The sequence below is a fragment of the Malaya genurostris genome, chromosome 1, assembly GCF_030247185.1.
Source record: "Malaya genurostris strain Urasoe2022 chromosome 1, Malgen_1.1, whole genome shotgun sequence".
Classification (NCBI taxonomy): domain Eukaryota; kingdom Metazoa; phylum Arthropoda; class Insecta; order Diptera; family Culicidae; genus Malaya; species Malaya genurostris.
In genome coordinates this window covers 102,491,163-102,506,620 of record NC_080570.1, presented here as the reverse complement: position 1 = coordinate 102,506,620, position 15,458 = coordinate 102,491,163, and the positions used below count along the sequence as shown (strand labels likewise).

Genomic DNA, 15,458 nt, shown 5'->3' with positions numbered 1-15,458 from the left:
GAAGCAAAACCCAATCGAACATTATGTTTTGAACGCAATTACTTTTGTTTCGACGCCCACTAGCTTCAGTTTACAGTTGCTGAACACCATCAATATTCGGCGGGGTGGCATTTCTTGCTTCAGAGCATCCTTTAACCCTCTGTACATTGGCGACTGGTCCTAATGTCCAAATCTAAGCTGCCACTTGTCGTTTGATATGAATGCAGCACGAGACCTCGTCGAATGTAGGCTGCAGCCAACCGCAATAAAAACGTGCTACCTCTTCTGCACTAATACATAACAGCCTACCGGTAGTCAGACGTCGGGCAGCGCAAAAGGAGAGCCTGAAAACAAAAACAACTTACCTACCTGACGTGCACTTCGGGTGCGCTGTGATCATTGAGACTTTTCGCATTCTGTTATGAAGCCGGTAAGGTTCCTCGCGAGCGCCGTCCACTGGCTTGTGACTTGGTTTCCACGGAACGCTGATATAACCGGCGTGCGTTGGTCTTCTGCTAGTCAGTCGCGATAGATAGTTCCTCGGTTTGGGACGTGTTTCCTTTCGGTGATCGGTTCTTATTTCACCAGCAAGAACTTTTTGTTCTGTTTCCAAAAAAAAAAAACGGCTTACTGTGATTTTTTTTATTGAAAATATTAATTGTGTGTCGAAAGTGAGCCAACAAAAAAAAATGTGGAAAACTGTGGCGATGTGCGTGGCCGTTCTGGGCTTTGGGTCTTGGGTCAGTGCGACCACGAAACTGCAGGAACGCTACAACTGGAGACAGCTGGATTTCGTGTTCCCGAACCAACAGTTGAAGCAGCAAGCTCTGGCCAGTGGGGACTATGTCCCAACCAATGGACTTCCGGTCGGAATCGAACGTTGGCAGAATAAACTGTTTGTGTCCGTACCGCGGTGGAAGGATGGTAATTATTGCCGTTTTTCTATGGAAATTCTAATAAGACTTTGGTGAATCTGGTGTTTTTGAGATGGTAAAACCACTTAACAAAATCGGTTCGACTTAGAAACTGTACAATTTTATGGCGGTGATTCCTTTTGGCTTAACTGGAAGTTATTTCGAAATCTGAATGGTGTTGGAATACTTTAAAAAGTGCTTTGTATGTTTTTACTTTCATTGAGTATGCGTGAGATGACAGAAATTGCCCTTAAACAAGTGTCAAATTTTGTCTTCAACAAATTTCCATGCAGGATTAAATTTCAACTGTTCTTGTGAACCCTGGAATAGTTGCAATATGGACTCTCTGCTGGAAAAAAAATCAAATATATCACAATCTGAAAAGATTCATTAAAGCCGAAACATTTCATTACCAGTTGTGGCATTCAGCGCAATTGATGAATTTTAAATTATTAAAACAATTAACTGTCGCATGCACAATTTAAAAATAAATTACTAACTTAATTTTGTATGCACATATTTGAAGTAAGATTCGAAATTTCAGTTAACGTATTTTAATTCACTTTAAGGGGTAAGGCCACCATGGCACTTTCCAAAAATCAATTATCTTTTTGAGAGCGTAAAATTTTTCTAAAACATTTAAATATAAGTTAGTCCAAATCGATTAGATGTGAGAAAATGAAGTTAGCTCCATTTAAAAGATTTTGACCATTATTTCCGAAATGTTCGAAACCAGTAAAGTGAAATTCGGATCATTGAATCATCATATAATGTGAACTACAAAATGAAACAGTTTAAAGTAGTTTTTGCAACTTCGATTTAAATAGCGATTTTGAATAAATAACAAAAAAAAAAGTTCGTAAGGCCATAAACTAACATGAAATACAAATTGGAACAGTTTTGAGCCCAAGCTTGAAGATTAAATCGATTTTTTATGATGGATTGAAATGTTGGAAATTTATCTCCTTGTAATGTAAGAAACGGAAGTCGGATTTGAATATTTTTATGGGGCTATCAGTCCTGTTAATTTGAGTTTGATATTATGAAAACCTAATATGAGTTTATTTGGCAATAGACTACTTTGATTTGCAAACTAGAAAAATTTCTCAGCCAATTTTAAAAACTTGCTACTCATCACATGGTTACTTATGAAAAATACTCTTCAAATTGCCACTCGCTATTCAAAACTGTATCGCAAATTTAACTACCCCTTAGTAACTTGAAATGTCAAAGTGAAATTGTTAAAAAAATGTTTTCAAAAAATTGTCAAAGCGGATATAAACGTTGTGTGAGGCACTTTTATATATCATTTTGACGAACCACTTTTTATGTCCATTTACTATTGCTAACTCTAGAGGAGACATCTGAGATTTCGCTCTATTTCAATACTATCGTAATTTTTCAAAAAGTCAGAGTATTAGTGTACTTAAAACCAGAACAATTAGATAATTAAGCGCATTTTCCGTTTACATAACACGTTGCGGGTGTAAAAATGAAAAAAAGGAATTTAGTAGAAATACACAAAACACAGCGTTTTTATTATTTTCCATTAATTCATTCAAAACTGATGAAATAAACTTCACGATTCTGACTTTTTTCGTATCTTTAAAAAGTTTTATATATTTTCCACTCGGATCTGGATTTTTGATGCGCTAGGGTAGTAGATCGCATGTAAAATCCTTCGTTATTAAATTAAATATTATTGAGCCAATTTTTGTGTAACTATTGGCAATGAAACGGAATGCTTTTTCAATTTGTTTGTTTATTTATAATTTTGAATTTCCTTGGTAACTAGCGCATAGTAACCAAAGCAGTGTTGCTGCAGATGATTATTTCTATGATTAACATACATACATACATATACACACGCACAGACATTGCTAAACTCGACGAACTTAGTCGAATGGTATATGAAACCTCAACTACACACTTAGAAAAAATCGTGTCTTTATAGAAACACATAAAAAGAGCGTCGTCATTCACTTGAATTTACAATTCAAAGCTAGTAAAGATAAGTATTATCATCAAATTTAGCTGAAATTTACATCGATACAGACATACAAACTATTTTTACATGCTAATAGGTAAAGTATTGTGTCATTACCGAAGAAATTACGGTATAATTATGATTGTTTGTTGATTTTTTTCGGTGAGAATTGAAACACTGTTCTTAACGTTCTTTGTTCAGCATAACATTTCGGCTTACTATGCTACGCCATCGTCGGACGAATGGTCAACAAAAATTAAGCAATCTTCAACCACTCCATTCTACCATTCATTTACTCACTGCCGACGGCTGGTTTGTCGTATGCTTCTGACCGCCCATCATCCTTACTATTCCAATACGTAATTTTAGGCAAATTTAATTTTTTCTAAGAGTGTATTGTAGGATTTCGCAATCTCTTGTATGGAATCATTTGATTAGTTTTGAATTAGGCTTAGTAGCACCAATTCTCTAGGGCCAGAAACAAGTTTTTCAATTCAAGATTTCAGCTTTCCGTTGAAACATCATTAGCTCAATTTTCTTATTAGAGAATATATGTTGCAATCAGCTCTGGAATACCAGAATACAGATTCTTAGTTTTACTAGATTCATTCTCAATTACTGAATTTGTTACTTATGTTCGAAATTTTAGAATTATATTTGGATATAATGAAAACTGGAACGCTTCCATCACACTTCCTAATATTAATAATCGCTTTATTAGTAGATTGTGTGATATGTGATATCATAAAATTTTCAAACTAAAAAGTACATAACGAGACTTGATAACATAACATAAACAATATACACCCAAACCTCCATTTACGTACCTTATATATGTATATATGTATTAATATACGTACGCATGTGTGCAAATTTTTGTATTTCTTAATACATATAAATATTGGTGAAGTGAAAGCAATTATTCATATGTATAAATATATACACATATATGCGGATGGGAGAGTGTGTAAGCATACATACATACATATATAAGGTACGTAAATGGAGGTTTGGGTGTATTTTGAATGTGATCGTGGACAGCCTTAAACAATTCAATAATGAAAACCTACTAAATATTCGCTTGCGTCCGCTATCCCATATTACAGGCCAGCTTACAATCACGCACGGTCAAGTGATCGTTTGTCCAATCTGAACTGAAATCCGAAAACGATAATCCCCTTCACCTTCTGTACTCCATTAGGAACAGAAGCGTTATTTATGCGTCAAGATAGCAGACTCGATGACGCTATGGTAGCCTGAACGACAAGTGTTGAAAATTAAGCACGGAAACATAGAAAGCTGGATTATGGGAAACATTTAAATTCCCGTTTTGAATTATTTTTTTAAGGCTACAAATAATTCTGAAGTAATTTCTAATTTTGTGTGTTTTTTTCTAATTCCGTAAATAACGCTTAAATATTAATTGAACCAATTTTTTTTTATTAAAATTTTCCTCTTCAACACACCATCATTCTTTAGCAAAGACTCAAAAAAATTTCATTCAACTAATACTATAATTGTATTAGTAATAAACTGGATGCCATCAACCAACATAAAGGTATTAAAGGTATTAAAGAATTCTTCCATTCCATTTCCATAAATACGTTTATTTCTTAAGCCAATTTACATAAATTTTCCTTCACCGTGGCATCACTTTTACATAGAATTCTTATCCGTATATAATTCTAATATAGTAACAACGATTTGAATTTAATAAAACATATAATCCTCTTATTGCCTTTCTCATATAGAAAGGTTATGCAATCACTGTGAAAACCGACTTTTGAACCGAGGCCCGGAGGGCCGAGTGTCATATATCATTCGACTCAGTTCGTCGAGTACGCAAAATGTCTGTGTGTGTGTATGTGTGTGTATGTGTGTATGTGTGTATGTAACGTTTTTTTGCACTAACTTTTCTCGGAAATGGCTGAACCGATTTTCACAAACTTAGATTCAAATGAAAGGTCTTGAGGTCCCATAAAAAATTCCTGATTATTATTTTGATCCGACTTCCGGTTCGGGAGTTATGGGGTAAAATGTGCAAAAAAAAATATGTGTTCTAATTTTTCTCATAGATGGCGCGACCGATTTTCACAATCTTAGGTTCAAATGAAAGGTCCTGTGGTCCCATGCGTAATTCCTGAATTTCATGCGGATCCGACTTCCGGATCCGGAAATATAGGGTAAAGTGTGTTAAAAATTGTATACCATTACTTAAAATGGGGAAAAACCTTAAACAAATTTTTAAATCGACCTCAAATTTTTTCCAATTGCTAGTTTTTATCAGTAAACGGTCAAACAAACCGGTTTCGGTTATTCTTTTAAGAATCGAAGAAAATTAGTTTGAAGAATACCACAGTATTATATATGATACTATGATTGATATGAGAAAGGCATCATTACACCACTAGGTGGATTAAAACAGGTTTTTTTTAACTATCATATTATTCAAACCAAACGATTAGCTGCTATAAATTTTGAAAGAAGCTGAAATTTTTATACATTTTGTTGATAATTTCATAAACTATTTCGAGTTGGTTTGTATCAGCACATCATTTCTATTAAAATTTAGCTATATGATGAACTAATGGACGCAGTAGGAGTCAGTCTCAAAAGGGTCAATTATCAAATTAAAACTCCAATTGTCTTTATGAAATGATAAAGAAGTTTCATGTATGAAAGGTCACGACAAGCAAGAATGAAAGAATTCTTTGTTATTAGTGTTGACTGTAATAATCTGTCTAGAGTTTTGTGCAATCACTTGTAATTTCAACTGTTATAAACTGATAATTTGCGCTATTGTTGATGATAACACATGGATCAATAAGTCCCGAGACTAACAATGGAAACAACATTTTTTTTGCAAAAATTTTTTATTCATCAACATAATACCTTTTAGGGTGATACAATGGTTCCAACGTTTTTCCAATTTTTCAATACCATGTTTATAAAAAAATTTATCTTTCGCTTCAAAATAAGCTTCAGTTTCAGCGATGACCTCCTCATTTGAACCAAATCTTTTTCCCTGGAGCTTTTTTTTAAGATCAGCAAAGAGACAGCAAAGTCACTGGGGGCTAAATCTGGCGAGTATGGGGAGTGAGGAAGCAGATCAAAGCCCAATTCGTTCAATTTCGCCATTGTTTTCATCGACTTGTTTTTGTTCCATCAAAAGCAATCGCGGCACCCACTTGGAAAAAACCTTTTTCATGCTCAATTTTTATGAAGGATAGTTAATATATATGATATCTGTGTCTCAGCAATCTCACGGAGCTTCACTTTACGTTCTTTCATTATAATTTTTGTCACTTCACTCACATTTTCCGGTGTAACGGCTTCCACAGGTCTACCCGAGCGTTCCGCGTCATTTGTGTCGGTACGACCACGTTTAAACTAGGCGAACCGCCGACAAATCGTTGCTTTTGATGGACAAGAGTCCGGATAACATTTTTCAATCCATTGTTTCGCTTGCACGGTGTTTTTACCCATTAAAAAACAATGTTTTATCAAAACACGGAACTCGTTTTTTTTCCTTTTTTAAACAAAATAAAAAACGGCTTTACTCCAACCTCGATAACTCAGCTGTTTTTGGTCGGATCGACTTAAAATTTTGACCCGTTTCAAACATAGGTTAGTACTCTAGAAAGACGTGGTTACTGGTTTACTACGAGCGCCATCTCTTCTTTAGTCTCGGGACTTATTGATCCATGTGTTAAATTCTACGATTTATTTTTGGATTGCCTGCACTGCTAATCATTGTTATGCCAACAAATGAGTGTCGCGATTCCACAGTCCGTAGTAGTAAAAAGGACAAACCCAGCCCAATCAAGCGATATCAAGCGACTCATGAACGCATTCATGGTTTGAGCTTAGGACTAGAGGCGACATCGGTCAATCTCGGCATGTTTGAATTCTTTTCAAACTCCACACAACAATATTGTAATTAAACTTCTGTTTCAATATCTTGACACAAACTAGTGGCGTCAAAAGAGTGTTTCCAATTGTTTCAATTGTAAGAGTGGCACACTTTTGCTCACAGTGTTTTAGAGGCACAACATAGTTTCTGTGAAGCGACTTTGAGTGTCCATATTTGGAGCACGACTGAAGTAACCAACAAGTTCACTCTAAATGCTTATATAAAGCAGATATAAGAGCTTATCACCCTTATTCATTTTCACGTTCGTATCGACCATGCGACGAGCGGATACTTTCGAACGAATACGAATAAATCATTCTTGTTTTCACTCGAACGAATTTCGAACGCAACTCGTTTGCTACAAAATAGTAAACTTCTTCAAATATATGGTAAGCCATTCTGATATCTCTCCAATTCTTGTGATTAATCGTATGCGAAACGCTAGAATGTATGTCTGTTTAGTTTCGAACGCTACGTTTACAGACGAATAGACGAAATGCCATGGTTTGGATTCGTCAGTTGAATGTTGCGAATTAACTGTTCGAATACATTGAAAACAATTTAACCAATTTCCAACAAATTTCTTTTCGAATGTAAAGGTGATTTGCAATGAAGTAATAAATTTGTTTTTTGAATAAAACATTGAGAAAACATAGCAGTCATATTAAAAGGCTTGTTTTTTTTCGGTGAACCTTCGAAGATATGCGCGGTTCCAACTTTCTAAGCATCAAATTTTACCATATCTATTAGGTACTATTTTCTTTTTGCGATATTCTCCTAACCAGAGATCATTTTTTTGTGGAAACAGACAATGAAAATTATAGAACGATAGTACTCAAGGGAGAGCAAGGATGTGAAAATATAGAACGGAAAAGTGAGACGTGACAGAGGGTCATGCTTAAATGCAAGAATATCGCAAAAAGAAAAAAGTAATATTGACTACTAAACTTAGTCGTTAAAAAAGAAAAAAGAGTCTATTAGGTACTTTGCGAAAAATACACCATGTGGACTATCGCAAACATAACGAAATTACAAGAAAAATTCAACATATTTTTCGCTGATACTACTGATCGGACTGCTATTTTGAATCCTTTTTTTACTTTGCGCGAAGTTATTTACCGACTTGAACAAAATTGATCTTGAGTACGATATTTATTTATTAAGTAGTATTCAGGCGCGTACCCAGAAAAAAAACTTAAGTCATTTATACTTCGTCATCTTTAAGCGCGTTTACAAAGTCAATCCGCGAATCGAAATAATTGCAGGTGTATAAGATATTAAAGCTGTCCAGTTTAACTCCGTGCGCGGTCTAGCCCCTGTCTCTCCTAAAAATTTCTTTAGGTTCGGGGGGGGGGGGGGGGAGAGTTGATAGTTGTTTGCATCCCCAAAATTCCCCTTTGTATACGCGCATAGTAGTATTCATCTCTTCTTTGATGCTTGGAATCTTCCTAAAAAATTACCTGCGATGCCGATCCTTCTTTTGCATTGGAATCGCGTTCGTACACATTCAAGTGAAGCTTGTTCGCGTTCGTTCGAAAGTTTCAATGAACACATCGATTAGTCGATGGGAACGTAAACAAGCAAGATCATACAAAATCAACGAAAAAACAAGACATATAACAAATGCTATCAAACATTTTTCATTACAACCTAAATCTGTACCAAAACTGATGGTTTAAATTTTAATTGGTTTTGTTCTTATGCATGTACGATGTTTGAAAGTGTGATTGATTCGAACGTAAACGATAATACTAATTTAACCTACTTTCGAACGTATCGCATACGACCGTAAACAAGAACGAGGGTACATATCTGCTCTATATGCACCTACAAAGCATACATACGACTTTGTGATTACTACGTATTTATTCGTTTTTCAAAGTATTTCAAAAGTAAAATTGAATGCTGATTTAAAATAACAAATGGAAAATTCAATTAATTCAAATGGAAAATTCAATTAATTTTTGTTTGAGTTTGAAATCGATGATAGTCTCAGATCAAATCTTCGATCCTCAAGTTATGTTCATTTTATATTACCGTAAACTTCTTTTTTTCTGCATAGTTTTTAACCAGAAATTTTGTGTTAAATTATGTTTTGGCTGTTTTATGTTTCAGGTTATCATCAACTAAAACTGGCGCCTCAACCTCAGAAATATACAATACAAGAAATACAATTATATGATTATTTACTGCTCAGAACCGCAAGCTTTAGAACAACACTTCATACTATAGTGAGCCGTATTTATGAAAAAAAAACTCTAATATATTTACTATGCCCAAGTTTTAACTATGCTGACAAAGTCTGCTTAGGTTATTGAATAAACATTAATCGCTACCTCTACTACCAATTGGAAAAATCCTCAGTAATAAAAAACGCACCTGAATGCAGTTGATAGGGAAATGAATCAAGTGGCCGTTAGTTACTGTAATTATCTGATAATTATGGGCACATTGAAGCAAAACTGAAACGCCACATCGAGCACATACGTCACCTTAGGTATTGAAAGTTCTTTATCCATCAGTGACCAAATAAACTCAATATTTTGTACATAAAAGTGATGAACTATGCAATGTGGTGCAGTGCTTACATTTCAACTGGTGGTCTTCTGCCCGTAATTACACACTAGCTAAGTCAAGGCTTGATTATGCATACTGGGCCGTAAATGACTCTACCGTTAGATTACCCTGTCGATTCGTCGAACGCCGGTTTCTTCCTTAAAAATTGTGCATTGTTAACCAATATTCAAATCCAACAACTGCGTTTTGTTTTGCATCACTGAACAACCTCTATTAAGCCCTTCTGCACTTAGGTAGGTGGCACATTTTTCGGCTTACATTCCAACACTGAGGTGGTGAACGAAATCGGTGGCTTTTGAAGACTTGTTCGAATCGGATGCTTTCTGTGTCTGACTTTTGACTGTTGGCTTAACTGCTTTGAAATCGTATTAAGAAGTCACTGTTTGGAGGCTCGTCATAAACTGCTCGAACAATATCTTGATGAACATTAATTAGATTAGGTCTTAAATATAAATGAAAGTTTCTCTTTGGTTACTCTTTCTTTCGATTATTACGGAATATTCCTGTATTTTCGATAATACCTTTAGTGCAGATTAAAAGATAATAGTATTAGTTCTGCAAATAGTTGGAGAGAAAGATTGCTAAGAGTACTGTAATAACCAAAGAAAAATTAAACCAAGATAATCCGTGATTTGCACTCAGAACCTGAACTGACGTTCAGTGAGATATTCTAAGTCTTATGTCTTATCAGTTCAGTCTTAAATATAATTACATTTTCTTAGAAACCGGTTTCACAACGATTGTACGACTTTTCTATAACACAAAGCCCACACAAAGAAAGATTACTTATATTTCTTATACCATTTGATTCGTTTATTATACTAATTTTATTCATTGAGCTCCGGTAAAAACTGTTACTCATTTCAACTTTTCCGTTTATTTCAGTTTTAGGTAGAAGGAAAAGATGGGGTAAAACGTATCCCTTGAGGAAACGTTTCTATATCTTAACCAAAAAACAAATAAAATGTAAAAGCTTCAAGCCTGAATACTTTCAGTTACTATTATTTCTCATAATTATGAAACGAACATAAAAAAATACGTCACAATTAGTTTTTGTATATTTTCGTTGATGTGATTAATCCGACCCTTATATAACGGTAATAGCATCCACTTTCACATTCACGTTTCTCTCATATCAATTCAATAGATTTTACCTACTACTAGTATCGCGGACAGTGTTGTGATCACTGTAGTGAAAAACAAAATTTTCAATAAATTGTTGGTGACATGATGTTAATAAAAATATTGAGCTCGTCCAAGTAATTACTTTATTTTTTCTGGAGCTACTTCTTACACTTAATTCAGTTGATTTTCACCTTGAAGTGATACCGATAATAAGGGCCTCCATGCCTGCAATACTTTCATAGTAATATCTTGTCACGATGGGCTTTCAGCTTCATTAAAATGTTTGCCCATGTTTGTATGAATTCTGAGCAAAGCATGGGATGCGTTTTCCCCCATCTTCCGCTAGATTCGTAGCGGAGACGTCGTGCTTCAGGTTTTAGGTCAAGCAATAAATGCCAATTAGGAACGCCAAAGTGAATTTGTTTGTACAATAATTAACAAAATCTAAAAATTGAAATTGTTTGGATACTACTTCGGTAAATAGTCCTCTTTTATGACATCACTTATACAACAGTTGAACATTTCTAACGCTTGTCGCCCTGTAATTCCAAAAATGAAATTGGATCCGAGTAGAATTGCAATCTATGGGCCCTCAGATCATCTCAAATAAATCAGCGAAGCAAAGAAGCTAATCAACTTGTATCGATTTTCACTCTTCTAATCACTTCTTTCAAAGCAAAATTAAACAAGAGACAAAGACCGTAGCTTTTTCCGAGATTCGAAGGGACTCAAGACTATTTTGACCAATCGCGTCAGTTTATTTGGTAAACTATATTCATGCACAGACGCATTTCGGTTTTTTTTTCATAATATAGAGGAGAATGGGGCTAAATCGGAAACTTTTTCGAAATTGAAAAAAGCATACATTAAAACTGGATTTCTACTCAAATCATCTCTACTGCGGTATCTCCAAGCGCGTTAACAAAGTCAATCCATGAATCGAAATAATAGCAGGTTTATAATATGTTTAAGCTATCCGTTATAACCACGTGTCCGGTCAAGCCCCGGTATACCCAAATAATTACTTGAGTTTCTTGGGGGGGGGGGGGGGGGGGGGGGGGGGGTATTAGATCCCCCGAAACCCTCCGCTGTATACGCGCCTGTTCATTCATATTCTACCATAGCTATATTCGATCAATTTTGTCGTATGTAGCTTTGAAGTCAACAAATAGGTGATACTTGGGCTTGTTTCATTCGCGACCCTTCTGGAGTACTTGTCGGATCGCGGATTTGTGATCCGTAGTAGTATGGGCGCAAGTGAATCCCGTTTTGTACGACCCCACGAGTTCCTAGATAGAAAACACTACTCTTTTAATTCTATGACATTCCTGCGGTAAAAACTGTTTTTTCTGTTTCATATAGTGCGCTTTTTTTAATATAATCAAAGTTTTCATTAATCCATCTACATGTGAGTTAAACAAATTATCTTGCCCACAATACGAGATAGAGCATTCATGTAATGTTAGGACCAGTGTTGGTAATTGCCGATAATTTGACAGACGCTGCTCGATATTTATTTATATTGTATACAACATTTTCAATCCGGTAGAATGCTACAAGAACTCGTGTCTCTCAATGCATAAACCGTGAGAGAATTTTTCTACATATCTTTGCTCCACTTTATACTCTGAGTATTCCACGGTCCCTAAAAAAAATGATTCGACTTGATGATTCTCAGATTTCAGAACCCTTGTGTGGAGCATTCACATACATTTTCATAGACACAACTTATACAAAGGTTATATGCACATAATTAGAATAAGCGGCAATAGTAAAATGATTCTATCGCAATTATCAACTGCCCATATAGAATCGGATCGCGAAACGAGAATAAGCGACCGTTTGTTGCTTCAGAGAGAATCCCTACAGCAGCGTGCTAACCTTTGATTCTCAGACAGGTCATCGTGAGAAATTCGCTCTCGCACTGGTGTCCACTCTATGTTAAATGAACCATACCGGTTTTTTTTGCTGCGATGATATCCGTCTCTCTTTGATGGTACTGATTGAATCGTGTGAAGAGTTGCTAGAGAGCGTTCTTTGATACGATAACAGCCATTCTCGGTTAGGACATACTTTTTTTTAAGTGTCCATTTTTGACCATACTTTCCAACTTTGTTGAAATTTGTTCCACATATTTCCACATACTCGAATATGTAGTATTTTGTAATTAAATTGTTCCACAACTTTGTGTTTGGTAAATTTGAAAATATGCAACCTTTGACAAAAAAAGTATTTTGATAGCTAAAATGTAATTGTAAAATAATCGAAAATTCTAAAAAGTTATGATGGAAAAACTTGATTTTGGGGGTCCCTAATAAACAATGCATCATACCTCGACACCAACGCATTTTAAAGTGTTCATGTTTTCGACATGTTTTCTTGTTTAAACAAGATCTACAACTTTTATAAAGGCACGAATTCTTTATCTTATATTGAATTGTTGTATTCATCTCACTCGTAACAAGTTTGATTATATTAAAAGAAGTGGACTATATCAGTTGAATCAGAAATCCTTTTGGAGACATGAAAGTTTTAAAATAAACCCCTGCAGCATAAATACAAAAAAACGCGTGTTTTGATATGATTAGGACCACTGTGCACTGGTCCAAAAATGTTCTATTTAGTATGTTCAGGGGATTGTAGCCCTTTGGTACAATGTTGTGTTGGTTCCTATACCTCTTCTGAGTCGCTTCACTATCATGACAAAATGCCAAATCAGGTCAGAACAATTGATAACTCGTGTGCTCCTGAATGAATAGTAATAGCCTTGTATATCGCCAAAAAGGTGAAAATTTCTTGGTTAATCGCATCCGTAATTATGAAGATTTTACTCTTCAAACCACAACAACGGGCTGCCTGCAAAACCATGTACTTTCTAAAGAACTTCGACAAGTTTTGACCTCGCAACGTTTTATAAAACAAAATAAAAAATTTCTTCCGTCAGCTGTCAGCAACTTTCTTGACAACAACAACGAAAATTTTATCGTTATTCTTTTTTTTTTCGAAAAATTTATAAAGGTGTGTTTGGTGATTCTAAGTAAATATACATTACCCTAATCGGTTCCTGGCAGAATCGCTATTGTGTAATTTCTGAGTTCCTAGAATAATCCACAACACAACCAGTCTAACACGTAAACATTCTTATCTCAAGTGGGTCCAGTTAGAGTGCCTATAACCAGAGTGACGACTTCTTATCCGTAATGTTGACAACAGTTCAAAACATTTAATCCAAAATCTTGGCAGTGTCGTTAGCTTTACATTGTTATTAACAGGTCGTTTGCTTGTTTGGAACTGGAAGCTGTAATTCCAAACGAACAGCTGTCATCATTCTGGTTATAGGCACTCTACGTCCAATAAAATAATGATGTCCAACGCTGCAAACGATTACTGTTTTGGAGATACACTAATTTCTAATGGTCGCGGAATGAGGCGACAAGTGATAACTAAGGTTGATGTCAGAGTGAGCGCGGAACCAAAGGTTGATGTCAGAATGAAAGCGTCACGCGATGCGTCGAGGCGCGCGTGCGAGCTAGTTGCATTTGATCAAAGCAAACCTGTCAGAGTGAATGCGATGCGAAAACAGTATATCACATTGAATCGATTCGCTTCGGTCCGCGTTCCGTGCTCACTCTGACATCAACCTAAGGGTGAAGCAAGAGAGAAAGTGACGCGAAGCGAAGCTTGGCAGATCGCACAGAGTCGCGCGGCATAGCTCCGTCCACTCCAGTTCAGCAGAAAAATGACAAGAATATCAGAGTGAACTCGATGCGTTGCGAAGCGACTACTGACCGATCGCATCGCACTTACTCTGACATGCATGTCATTTTCCTGCTGAACTTGAATGGACACGCGTCTCGTGTCGCTTTCTCTCTGGCTTCATCCTAAGTTGTTGTCTAGAATCACACAGCGAAGAAGGTATTTGAAGCCTGCTTTGACATTTGTTTTATCATCCAAGCAAAGGATTTTTGTTAGCTTTTTTTCGTATTGACTTTTTTTCAGGCATTTGTTGTATAGTTATTTAAGACGTTGTTTTTGTGTCAGCAAGCCATATGCATGCGTATGGGTTGTGTTGGTTATAGTTCTATCGTTACAAATGAAAACTATTTGGCTTAAGAACCATGGCTAGATTTTGCTGTAGTTTTCCGTCCCGAGCGATAAATGACCACAATGTTAGAATCACCATTGTCGAAACAACATCAAATCAATGGTGCTTGACTTCCTGGAATGAGGGAAGGGCTTAAGGGATATGGAACAGACTGGCGAGCAATCAGTGATCATATTCAATCACCGACTGGTAAGAACTTTTAGCACCAGCAGAATTGTAGTACTAGTCTCACAGATGTTATGATCACTAAGAATCAGACGCAAAGACTGATGAAAGCGGACGTTAAATTAATCATTGGAAATGTTCGGAAGTATAATAGTAAAAGCAAATGTCAAAGTGACATTCGTACTTGTTTCCTACGCGAACTACGTTCGTGTCCGAGCGGCACTTATACTGACTAATAATTGCCGAAATTCCCGGTTAAAAACTCAATAACTAAAAGAGGTTTTCGCACAAACTACTGTTTCACCATCACTGCAAAAAAAATGTGGATTCAACTAATCAAACTAATAAAAATGTGAATTCAACGTAGTTCTGCATAAAACAGAAAAAAGAGCACGTGATTCGTCGAATGACTGGTATGTATAACATGATTCAAATAGCTTAGGACTGCGAAATACAAAATGACATTAATTAAGGATCAAGAGTAAACCGTGTTAACTTGTATTGGTTATTTTTTGTATTACGTGCATTTTATTTGGTAGGTATGTCAAAGATCTATGTATCTATGTATAGCACGATTGAGTTCCAAACAATTTTTTTTTAAATTTACTTCTTCTCAAATGAATGTTAAGCCTGACTTTTTGGATGAAATATCAGTTTTGATCAATTTTTCACAAACGTTTGGAAAATTGCTTA

The 15,458-nt window shown here is 35.7% G+C and overlaps 1 protein-coding gene across 1 annotated transcript in view; it reads left to right on the top strand.

The window, feature by feature from the left end:
- The first annotated feature begins 511 nt into the window (after positions 1–511).
- LOC131425278 (protein yellow) overlaps positions 512–15,458 on the top strand; it is a 45,539-nt gene continuing 30,592 nt past the window's right edge. Inside the window, exon 1 of the mRNA XM_058587037.1 lies at positions 512–903. Within this exon, the coding sequence (XP_058443020.1) occupies positions 669–903 (235 nt within the window). The 5' untranslated portion in view covers positions 512–668. The remainder of the gene's footprint in view (positions 904–15,458) is intronic.